Source organism: Poecilia reticulata, linkage group LG4 (assembly GCF_000633615.1).
Source record: "Poecilia reticulata strain Guanapo linkage group LG4, Guppy_female_1.0+MT, whole genome shotgun sequence".
Classification (NCBI taxonomy): domain Eukaryota; kingdom Metazoa; phylum Chordata; class Actinopteri; order Cyprinodontiformes; family Poeciliidae; genus Poecilia; species Poecilia reticulata.
Genome location: NC_024334.1, coordinates 25,022,735 through 25,035,343, shown reverse-complemented (window position 1 = coordinate 25,035,343; position 12,609 = coordinate 25,022,735). Strand labels below are relative to the sequence as shown.

Here is a 12,609-nt window from a genome sequence, read left to right as displayed (position 1 = left end):
TTTCGTCAAAAATAAACTTGTTAGGTCAGCGCTGACGTTGGCTTTATCTCGATAATTCTTCACTGTAGTAATGAGTGGCGTTTAGTTCGGTTGAAGGTGCAAGTCCGGTCTCATTCTTTGTTTCATGTGCTATAATTGGGAAGGAAATTATTGGTAACATGCCTGTGCCCTATTCCTTTTGTCACATCTAATAGGTAATGACGGTTCAAAACTGCTTTGTTATTACATAAGTCAAAAGAAGACAGATCCCAAACATCTAAAACGTGTCTTATGTTGCAATTTTTCTTATGTTTGTAATTACACTTGACAAATTATGATTTGAACTAAAAGCCTAACTGGGATTAAAAAAAAAAAAAGCTTTGTTACTTCCAGCAGACGGAGAAATTGTGTAATTCCACAAACTAACTCTCGGGCTCCATCTCCAACTAAAAACGTCAGATTCTGTTTTCATTTTGCAAAAATGTTTTCTTTTGGGAATAGCTTTTTCCACAAAGATGTAAGCATGACTTGTTTGGAGAGATGATATGCTCTGCCTACTTTCTGAGCTGGGAAAATGCTCTTTTGGTTGTTTTCTAGTTCTCAGTAATGAATAAGTTTGCCTTTTCTCATCTTAGCTGAACTTTTTATACTTTATATGTATTTTATTTGGATTTTATCCAATAGACCAACACTCAGTGGGGCATATAAAATGAAAGGAGGAGACATGGTTTTCAATTTTTCTTCCCAAATGAAGTGTAGAGGATGTTTGTATTTACTTCTTTTATTCTGATCAATTAAACCTGAGAGTTAGTGGCTGTCTTCAGCAATCACCTAATTTGTGTACCTTTTTTTTACAAGAGCGCCAAGAAGAAATACTTTTTTTTTTTTCTTTTTAAAGGCCATAAAAAGTCACATTTGCAGTTTTCCCCAAACCGTAAAGACATAACAAATGTGGAAGAAAGTGACCCCTTTGTACCCTTTTTACTTGCGTAGAAAATGCTGCTTGTGGCAGAGAAAACTAATACTCCTCATCTCAGTGAACAAACCAAAACAACTCTGAGAGCTGGCAGCATCATTGCCAAAGGTTTTCGATTAATACTGCACTGAATTTAACTTTGTCCACATTCCCATCGAGCCAAGTGTTGACTTGATGGAGCTGAAATACACTGCCCGGCACATTTTTACATTTATTTTAATGAAATGTTTTACATTTCTGAATCCTTTTCCAATTATGATTTAAACTGTGTTGGTTTGTGACATCAGCTCACAATGTAATACATTGAAGTTTATGGTTTTAATGTCACTCTGTGTCAGAAAGTTCAAATGGTGTGACTGTATGCCCTAACTTGTACTTCCAGACAGATTTTTTTATAAATATATCTGCAGTTCTCTTCAAAATAATTTATTTTAAAATGAACCACCGTGTCATTTTTTCTTCTCTTTATCAAAGATTCTTATTTATCCTTTACTATGACAAGCAAGGGGCAGTTTAAGATTTTAAAAAACTTATCCGAGTTTTTCCACATCTTCCTGACTGTCTGTGTCGTGGTCAGTTTGTTTCAGAGAGGCTCCGTCTCCAACCTCGACATTGCTCCTATGCATCACAGTGGCAGACACCTCCTAGATTTCTCCGAATCCGACGCGGCGGCGGCGGGTCCCGAGCTCTCCAGCACGCCCTCGGACACGCCAGACAGGTGGGAATGGAACTAAACCAGCATAGCTTGTGTGTTTGTGCTCACCCAGTGTGTTAGTAGGCCAGGATGCACCTGTGCTTGGGTTCTGCCTCACCCTGTTCAGCTCATTTTTTCCACCTGTAAACATACGGGGAACTGATTAACAACTTGTTGTGTCAGCCTTTCTATTTTACTGCAGACCCACGGTGAAACAGCTGGTGCTTGTACTTTGAGTAACAAGGTGGAAAAGTGGACTCAAGCCGTGTTTGACGTTTAGCTCTGCATTGTTGATAACGGTCTGTTTTCACAGCAGTCTATGTATTTGTCTTTCGACTTTAAATGACCTCAAGGCGGAGCCGTCACATTTTGGAAATTGCATAAATAACATTCCTTTATTGGCAAACTACCAGAACCTGCGTGTGTTTTGCAAGGTGGTCATCAGCATTACCAGCCTGCGTTGCATGCTAGCTCCCTTGTCACGTGTTAACTCAAACCATTCACCAGTGGTATCGGGTTTCCCTGCAGCATTTAACCGGCTCAGGCAGGAAGGAACACATTAGCCTTTGCTAAAGGGGTGATGGCACCAAACGCAGCGGGGCAACAAATGACACGGTGGGGGCCGCGACATTAATTAAGGTCCTACTGAACTGAAAGGTGCATGTGTGTGTGTGTGTGTGTGGCTGGAGGCTTACTTGAGACCCTGGATTAAAAACAATATATGTAATAAGGTCTTTATGAGCTGACATATTATCTGGTGAAGCTGTTTCCAGAGCATTTAGAAGCAAAAAAAAAAGAACGGTTAGCTCACATTAGGAAAGCCCAGGAGAAAGATTAAGTTAGTTGCATGTTTTCCTTAACCCTCCATTTAGGCTGTTTCTGACTGTGTCACCATCAGCATTTCAACCGTGTGAATCATTCAGACGGTTGAATGATTCAGTCCCAGAGAGGAATCGCAGTTGTGATGAAAGCCAGAGTAGAATAAAAAATGGAAAATGATGTAAAAATCTGCGCTGCTAATCGCCAGTAAACCCCGCGTCTCTTGGACCATCGTCTTCATCCGTCATCGACATCCTGGGTGCGGCCTGTTGGGTGGCTGCACTCGCTTTTTTCTATCTGTCTCTGGTGGTCATTCCTTCAACCTTCTGTCTACCAGTCTGTGATTTTATTTCCATTCATTGGCATGCATTTTATTAAATTTTTTTAATCTGATGGCGTCTCTTTCGATGTTGTTGCAGATCGGAGGATAAGGCACTGATGGTCGTGAAAAGTCCCGACTTTCTCAGACCTCCTCCCCCCTGCCAGCCTTCTGTCAACAGGACCAAGTGCATTGAGTAAGTACTGAAATATTGTTTTGACCTTTTTTTTTTTTCTTTTTTTTCATAAAGTCACAAAATCAATCAATTCTCACTGATCTAACTTGACAGGTTGGCTCATGAATTGAGGGGTTGGGTCCACCGCCATGAAGTAGAGCAGACCAAAACCAGACGCATGAGTAACAGCAACCATAAACCCATCAGAGACATTCTGGTAATCCACAGCAGTATTGCAGACTTTGTTGGTTGCTATGAGAAAAGCTACCTGATGCATAGATGTTCTAAATTTGTATTGCAAATGGCGCCTCCTTTGTAAACCAGGTTGCGATCTGCAGTTTTAGGTATTTCTGCAGTTTAGATCCTCCCTTTCACCACCTTTTCACCTCCACTCACATCTTTCCCCTTTTTCCGCCTCTCATTTTCGGCCAGGGTTTAATCCGGCAGCCCTGAGAAAGTAAACATAACACTTCAAGGGGAGCTTTGGGATTAGAGCCCCCCTGCTCCCTTTTACAACATTTTTCCCTGAGAGAGGCAGTAATGAAGTGACTCTGAGACTTACATGATCACTGCAGTTGATTGGCTGTGTTAAGGACGCACATCATTCTGTCCCAAGTTTGAAACTATCTATTTTAAGGATATTCTGTGATTATGTGGTGGACAGCATTGCTGCAGTTTCTTTCTCCTCTTTTGAGCTGTTTCTTGATGTGTTTATATAAATGTAGGAGCTAATTCTGTTCATTTTCTCAGCAGAAAACGGATAAAAAGGAAGACGAAATTGTCCAAATTGTCACTGTCCCGTATGGAGAAAATACAGAGGAAAAGTGAGTCTTTTTCTGTTTTCTTTTCAGAGATGTTTGTTGTTGTGCTTTAGGCTTATTTTTATTTTTTGTGATGCAGCTTTAGATGTTAGATTGACATTTTACATCCAGGCAACCCAGAAGTTATCTGTTATCAACTTTTACTGTTTGTTGCAATGGACACTGAGGTTTTAAGGCAAGCAGACCTTATAAATATAAGACAATTTCTTAACAGTGCAAATAGTCACAATCAGGCTCATTCCCTTAGGAGTAGGGTGTATGGTTTATCTGCTGAGCAAATATCAGTTTATTTACCCTATTTTTATTTAGTTATTGAATCATTTATTGGTGTTAATGTTGTCGCTATAACCTGTTAACAGAAATTCAGGCAGTGAGCTGCAGGTTTACTACGCACGTCAGCACGTCTACAGCGACTTCTTTGATGAGCTCAATCGCCGCCCAGACACTTTCTACGTGGTGTCATTTCGGAGGGTGAGTTAAATCCTCATCATTCAGATGGAAGTAAATTACTCCTGGCTCACAAGCAGGATTAAATCCACATTATTATTATTTTTTTTATCTCAACTGGTGCCCATCTCCAGCGGCCATTGGAGCGAGAGGCGGGGTTCTCGCCAGTCCGTCACAGATTAATCCTCATCATCATTTGTCAATATCAGTTCTGTAATGTGCATTTTGTTATTATGGGAACTCTCTGATAGCACGGCCAACAAATACAAAGTTTCTAATAACAGTGCTTTTATGAAGAGATAAAGTTCATTAAGGTTTTGCAAAACGAGATGGTGTGTGCTTCCATTCTGGCTTAATTGGGCAAATTTCAGGATTATGTTTTTAAAAAGATAAAATAAAATAACTGAGAGGAAAATACATCTTTTATTGTGTAAAATTTAACTTTATAAATTTTTTTATATGTGTAGTAGTTGGCCTCTAATTTGGCAGATTGACAGTGGAGTGAAAAGCAGCCATGGACCACTACAGTCTCTTTAAGTTGGTAAAACCAATTTGCATCAGATTTCGTCAATGTTGATGATGACTTTTACTAATATGAAACAGTCTAAAAGTTTTTTTGTTTTTGATTTAACATGTAAAACTACAATATTCTAATAAATAGTGAAAATTTGCTATTACTGTATAATCATATCAACATTTTTCAGTCCAAAGTCAAATGAAAGTTAAGTTTCTTTACTTTGTCAATTTGTTTGTGTCTCTATTTCAATGATATGGGCATTGAAATATTGAACGATATCTCTAGAAGGTTTTCCTTGTGCAGCACAAATTCCTGGGTTTTATTCTAAGAAATAAACGGTGGAATTTGGAAAAAGGATAACATTTAAAAAAAAAGATTATATATATATATATATTGAAAAAATGTTAATAAAAAACTGTGTTCTGAAACACTGAAAACAGCGGACTGAAAGAGCTCAGTCCTAAATGTGAGAGTTTGTTTCTTAAAGTGTTTCATTAACTCTTCTTACTCGGTTTATTTGTCTGTATTTTGTTTCCTGGGTCCCAGTGTGTGTGTGTGTGTGTCCGTATAACTATGTGGGCCCTTGTTTTCTTCTGGACTCTGTGTGATGTTATAACAGAACCGCCAAAACTCTGGATTAAATTTAAAATGTGTTTAGATTAGTCCATCCACTACCATGCAGACATGTGTTCCTCAAGGTGAAAGCATTGTGTTGCTCATTATCGCTCGTTCCGGGCCTCTCCAACAGTTGAGGTCCCGCCGTTCATCACGCCGTACCAGCGTTGAGTAAACAAATAGTCAAGTGCTGGTCAAGTTTGTTGTAGCACCTGCATCTCTGATTCAATGGAAACTAAAACTAAAAGGAGGAAGGAAAATATGACACTCTTGCTCTGTCATTTTTCCATCTTCGCAGAACGTTTTGCATTGTGTTGCCATCGACGCCTTTATGCAAGTGCTCTAGGGTGAGATCATAGTTACTGCTGGCTGTTATTGTGTGTTGTGTCAATAAGGTTCAAGGAAACTCCATCTGTAGTCTTAGGAGCAACAGCTCGCACGTAATTTGAACAGGTTCGGCGTCTCGCCATCGCACTGATGAGGAGCAGCGATGTGACTGATGTTTTCCGGCTTGCCCCCGCCCTCCAGCTTCAGACGCTCTGTCACACTTTTGAGTTCATCTGCTTGTCTTGGCTGAAGCTCCATCCTTTGTCTTGCACTGCTGCATGCATGTGAGACGCTGAATCCTTGCTTCAGGAGAAGATGGATGTTAAAAGCGACTTTGCTCAAATTATTGTGTTTTGATTAAGCCGTATTGTCTAAAATCTGGACAGTCATCTGTCATCACATTTTCTTCCCTTCTCCAGTTTAAAAAAAAAAAAAAAGTTTCCCAAAGACCAAGTTTTATAAGCAGTGTGTGATGAACTTAAGCTGTTGACAGATCAGTTGCTTCTCAGTTTCTAAAATGTGCAAGTGTGGCTAGAAAAGTTATTCAAGCAGTTCTTTGCTATGGCAGAGATGGACACATTGATATTGTGATGATACATTGTACAGGCCTAAAACACACAGGCTCAAATATAAACATACACACCCAGAAGTATTTGGTTAATCTCTCTCGGCAAGTTGCAGAATAACCCAGTGCTTCCTTTAAGCTGTTGACAAGCTTGTGGCTTTGTTTATTTAGCGGACTAGTCCGAGGGCTTTCAGCTGTTACAGAGGTTTAATGTTGGGCTTTTTCGCTCAGATTTTGATGTGTTTTTAGGATCTTTCTCTTGATAGTTCTCTGCTTCTGTTTTTCCATCCACTTTGTGCAAGACAAACCCTCAGCATGATCACACCACTGCCATGCTTTTGACAGTTGGTACAGTATTTTTAGTTTTTCCTCGACACACATTACTTGTCTAGGTGGGTGAATTTCAGTCATTTCTCTGTCCAATCTGATGCTGAACTTGCTTCTCTGCACACAGTGACAATGGTGGTTTTTGGGTTGCTCCTCAATATCCCAACCAATTTTCTTTACAAGGTTGAATTTCTGTATCAGGTACTTAACACCTGGACACAGTCAGGCGTCCTAAAATGAAGTATTCTTCCAAACGCACATCAAATGGATTTTTGAATGAATAAAGCAGAACGTTAAAGGCTCTGCTCCAACCTTTTTGTAAATTCATGGACTTTAAAAATCACATTTGAACTTGGAACGTAACCAATTTAAATGAGTTCCACCGTAATTAGCTGGTATTTTAGGAGCTCCTCTCGAGAAGTTTCATGTTCCTGCAAGCGGTGAGGTGCTCTTACTTGGCTGGCTTGGCGGAGCGGGTTTCTTCCTGCGACTGATTCCAAAGTTGCATACTTCTGATGCTTTGAAATGCATCTGATAACCTTTCATTAGAACCGCAGCATTGATTTACGCAAATCCAGGGAAGGGTTCAGATTCAGATTGCTACAAACTCAACCAGATTCGTTGAGAAACTCATGCAGCCGATATTTATTTACCTCCTTGTGAATTGCTTTTTCCACTCGGTGACGTTCTCCTCATTGTTTTCAGGATCATCTTTTACTTCCTGCCACTAACCACAACAAAGGAAGTCGACCCAAGATGTCTGTCGTGTTGCCAGCCATGAACATTAATGGTAAGTGCTGCAGCACACGCACCACAGTCAGAGTTTTGTTGCTCAAGACATGTCCAAGCATAAAAAGGGAACCTGGAAGCAGATTCAGAAAGTAGAGCGTCTCACTGGTGGTCTGCAACATATTTCATTAAATAAGCTCTGTACCTAAAAGGGGGAAAGTTGATTTTTAAATCCGTTTGTCTTTACAGTTATACGTTGTCTCCTTAAGCACTACTTTGTTTTTACAAATCTACAGTATCTCAGTGAACCAGCCATTTTTGCTACTTGCTGCTGTCAAAATGTGTTTCTCTTCCTGCTTTGCTATGAGTTCACACATTGAAGGTTAATTTATTAAAGTAGAATATGGTTCCTTCTGTTTAGTTCTTTCTATGGTTCTTTGTATTTAGGATACAGTTAAGTTCACTTATTGTGTTGCAAAATTTTGCTAATTCCAAATTAGAAAAAAACAAATTTTACAAGTTCCGGAGTTCGTTCCTGCGATCGGAAAAGTCTCACCTCTTTGAAGACATTTTGGTGACCTATTTGAACTATTATTAGAAGCTGAAAGCTTTTGGGCTTTGGGGGTGCGGAGGATTCTTCATTTTGAATATACAGATTAGCAAAGCTGCTGTCCTGAGGAATGTATTCGGTTGTAACACAGCTTTGTCTTAGTGGGTGGTGATGAGAGTTTGCTTGGTTGCATTTGGGGAGGTGGGCTCTGGGGTATTTTTACCAGCCCATTTGAGACGCTCTCATCCATTTATTTGACTGCCTGCTATACATGAGTTACCTCTGCACATTTGATGTGCAAAAGCCTTTGACTTTCTCTTCCTTTTGTTTGCCGAATTGTTGTTTTATGAATAATCGCAGTGGCCATTTGGTTCTTATTTCTATGACCTCATGTAAGGTTTTCACCAAGGCCCTCAGATCTGCTGGGCTGTTATTAGTACCGTTTTCCAGAGTTCGGTCATGAAGGATGGAAAGAGAGAATCATGAGCAAATGTTGTTTGTTACAAAATCTGTACACAGTGAACTCCAGTATACTGTTTTTATGATTTTTATGACTGTACTGGATGTTAATAAAGTGGCTCTATTGGTTTCGACACCTTCATGGTCATTTTTGTCACATCGATAAAGTCATCTGGTTCTTCCGTTTTCTTCACCATCTGTGGCAAGACACCAGCAGCAGTTTTGATCAGAGATTGTGAGTCGGGTCCATCTGAGTTGGTTAGTCGGTAGGAAAGACGCAGCCATCGAGAATATTTAGGGAGAATTGATGAATGTAAACATTTGTTCTCGGTTTGTCTTGTTGCAGTGAAAAGCGCTGGTGGGATGAACCATTGAAAGGCCAGTTGGAGTCAAATCCAACGGATCTTTCTCAGCCAGCAGCCAAACAAAGGTGGCATTCATAGTGAAATATCAGACCTCAAAGTCCTTGCCTCCCCAAAAAGAAGGGTTTCAATTTGCATAAATTGTCATCGATGCGCGCAATCGATTCGGTATCCAATCTAATGAGCAAACCAAACAGCGTTATACATTTTTATTACGAATCTGACCTGAAGTCTTTGACCCGACATCAAAAAGTGCAATGAGCGGTTAAGTTTCAGCGGAGGCTAGCAAAATAAAGCCTGATTGGGATTTTGTGCACCACACTTGACGTCTCCCTTTTGTTTGCAACCCCCCATGTGTCACCCAGATGACAGCTTCTTGTTGCACTTGTGATTTATGCTGACTTTATGTGCAACTTTAAAGTAAGAAAGTGCAATTCCACATACTTATAGAGCCAACGTCCTTGGAAAAGAGAAAGGCACGGCTCTGTTAAAGAACTCCTCAGTGGAAGATAATGCTTTCCAGCTCCCTGATGGTGTGCTCCTTTTAGGAATGCCATACTCCTAAAGTCACTTAATGGTTCTCATCTGGAAGGAGGTGGATGGACTGTTTTAATTTGAAGTGATTGTCTGGTCTGTCTTGGACAAAAGCTGAATGCTGCAGATGGAGGCTTTGATCTGAGGGTTTGTGTGTTCTGCTCCGCTGCCCGATTCAGTTCAGTAGTTCTGAAGTAGTTCTGTTAAAAGTACCGCTTTGATCTGGCTCACCTTATAAGGACTGAACAGTGTGTTTATTTGACAATCGGAGTCTGAAAGTAGCTCAATCAAGTGGAAGCGACATGTTTGGATGTAGAAGAATGTCTTTAGGATGACGACATGTACAGGTGGGGCGGTACACTTCAGATTGCTTCATAGGATTCTCACTGTACATTGTGACAGAAACGGTAGAATTGAAATATTTTTTTTTTTATCGTCCCATAGTTTGGAAATTCACGTGTCCTATTCACGCAAAGGCAAAAATCAAAACAAATTTGCAAATTAAGGAAATGATAGTGCAGTTATTAAAAATAGCACATCTGGAATTAAAGTAACGTCGCACGTCAGTGATTTTATTTTAACCGGTTAGCCATGGGGGAAAAAAAAAAAAAAAAACTCTCGAAGCTTAGCTCAAGATTCAGAGCCAGTGAGTTTTATGAAACGAGAGAAAACTTATCTGTAAAGATTCACTCAGTTATTTTGTCTCTCCAGACATACAATATATATTTTAAGGTCAATTGAAATCTGCCAGTATATTTTGCCGTAAAATCTCCTCTTTCTCATTTGGCTGGTTCCTTTATTTCATGTAGCACACTAGTTGTAGCTTTAATGATAAACATTAGACCAAACTGTTATCCAGTGGTTGACTTGATGCTGTATTCATTCATCATGCACCGTAGTTTTTTTTTTTTTGTGCAGACCAGTAAAATGATAATGAGGATTATCTGCACTCGGATACGATTAAATTTGCAGACGACATGCTTCCTTATGTAAAGGAGAGAAGAAAAGCTTCCTTCATAAATGGATCCTCTGAGTTTGTTCCAATTTGGCATTTGACATCCTGCTGAGGGGCTCACTCAGGCCTCCTCATGCATTAATGCATTGTTGTAGGACATTAGAGCCTTATCGGCGTACAGCAGCTGGAACGTTTCCAGATGGCTCAAGTGAAATAGGGGGGTAATAAGGCCACAAGCAGTTGGTCGGTGAACCTGGCAGCCTCTTCAAAGCATTGCTTTGAGGTGAATCTCGTGGCTGTACACTGACGTGTTTCATCCTTTGCCTCTCAGGCTTCTTAAGAAGTTAAAGATCAAATTCTCTGATAATCTATTGAAGGATGGATAGAAAAAAATGAGATGGACAAATAATCTGAATCTAGAATTTTACTGCATTATGTTTGCGGTGGATTTGATTACGTCACACAGTCGCAAAGCTTGAAGTTTACAAAGCCTGATACCGTTAGCTGTGTTTTCCAAATGGAATTCATCCAGTGAAGTAAATAAAGACGATCCACCTGCAAGCAATTGGACACACATGATCAGGAAATACAACAGCTGTAAAACCGTTTAGTGTTCCTAAATTTAGAAGGGGAATTTTTCACTTTTTAAGCGCGCGTGTGTGTGTGTCCAAAAAAAAAAAACAACACAAATTTGACCATTTTTAATAGGAGGGGAAATATATGGAATCATTATTCCAATTTTATATTGGAATAGTTCTTGAAAAGTAACTTTTTTGTGCTCCATTTACTTCTTTTAATGTAGATAATTTCATTTGTGGTCATGATCACTGCTAGAGCTCCGCCCACACGCACTACACACTGCACATAAGGCAACCAGTGGCCAGGGTGGCACCAGAACAATCAGACTCATTATTCAGTATAGTTAAGTACGACAACTATAATATGAGAGGCATGTTAGTAGGTATAGTAGAGATAAGAAATGCATACATGCAAACAATTTGCTCTAGATAAAAATGCAAAGGTAGCCACGACCAAATATTAAGCACACAAGCTGTGAAGTACATGGGCAAACGTTTCAGAATTAAGACATCTTAATATGTAAATTTTTTTTTTTTTTATGTACTTCAACAAACAAAAAATCTAAGAAATGTTTTTTTATTTAATTTGGCTGTAAGCCATGAGCATCAGAACAAACAAAAATAAAGAAAAATACCTGCTTGAATTAGATCAGTTTGTGTAATGAGTTTATATATTGTCACTTTTTGATAACTGATATGAATTAATATCTGCATGGTATTCTGAGCTATTGAGACTCGCCTGCATCTGTTGGGATTTCCAAAGCCCACTTCACACAGAGCTGCCTTTGTCTGGTGAATGTAGCGTTTCAAAAAGGGTGAAATGCAGAAACAAATGATTTTCTTTGATGTCTCTCCAAACACTGAGGCCGTCCGGAGCATCCAAGTTTGACTGCAGGTGCACAAGATCAAGTTTTGCCAGCAGATAAAGTCATACCGAGCTAGATCAAAAACTCGCCTGCCAAAGACTTATTCGCCCATGAAATCCTGCAGCTGCGGAAACGATCATATGGTCCAGTTTGATGAGATCTGCCGGCCGTATTGCATCCCAGAAAGCCCAGCTTTTGGAGAAGGAGAAGCTCATGTCTTGTGCAGGTGTCTGAAAAACAGCCTGAAGCTTTCATTTCTTTCACCCAGGCATTTCAAAGACACCCCAGCTCCACTCCTGGGTCATATAAATGCACTAAAACTGAGAGCGGCGTGCTTCAGATGAGGAGCATTTTCTCCACCAGCCGACGATCAAAGCTTCAAGTTCTCAAGCTGTTGACGTAAAGGCCACATCAAGCCAAGGTGGCATTTACCAATGGGTCTTGAAGCATCTTGATGCTTCCTTTTTCTTGCTCATAATTTCTCAAGAGTCCTCATTCTTGTGAAAGGCTCTGTTGCTCGAGTAAGGTTTGGAAGCGGGGGCGCCACAAACCACCAGTGTTGAGTCGCGGATCTGATTCCAAGTCTGAATTTATCAAAGGAAACGTAAATAATTGCCTACATGTAGGTTGAAACGACTGTGAGAACGCACAGTATTTATGTAGGATAACAATCCAAGACACAGTCTGTGGTTGGGAGCTTTATTCAAACACAATAGTCTCACTCATGAACATAAATTACTTTCAGTGTTTGAGTGTCTGCCCAGGTTTCCTCTGCTTCGCTGAACACAGCTACAGGGATCCTGAGTCATCGTTAGCGTTCTCTTCCTGCGATCCCTTTCTTGTTCTGTCTTCTACAATTTGCATGCCCCGCTGTTGTTTCGTGAGGTTTTGTTTATCTCAGCGATGGCGAAATCCGGTGTCTGACTCACCTCTGGGCTCCATCTGTAGCTCAGCTTGTTGCTTCCTTCCCTCCGCTGTCACAGTCAGCAATCCTT

General features: G+C 40.1%; 1 protein-coding gene across 2 annotated transcripts in view; it reads left to right on the top strand.

Annotated features, from left to right (window-relative positions):
* The window catches only part of atf6 (activating transcription factor 6), a 29,790-nt gene that overhangs the window by 15,586 nt on the left and 1,595 nt on the right, over nt 1-12,609 (top strand). The window contains exons 10-15 of one of the 2 annotated variants that reach the window (XM_008407006.2): nt 1,533-1,673; nt 2,888-2,983; nt 3,077-3,179; nt 3,713-3,786; nt 4,143-4,254; nt 7,287-7,371. In XM_008407006.2, the coding sequence (XP_008405228.1) occupies nt 1,533-1,673; nt 2,888-2,983; nt 3,077-3,179; nt 3,713-3,786; nt 4,143-4,254; nt 7,287-7,371 (611 nt within the window). The remainder of the gene's footprint in view (nt 1-1,532; nt 1,674-2,887; nt 2,984-3,076; nt 3,180-3,712; nt 3,787-4,142; nt 4,255-7,286; nt 7,372-12,609) is intronic. The other variant, XM_008407007.2, reaches the window with a different exon arrangement.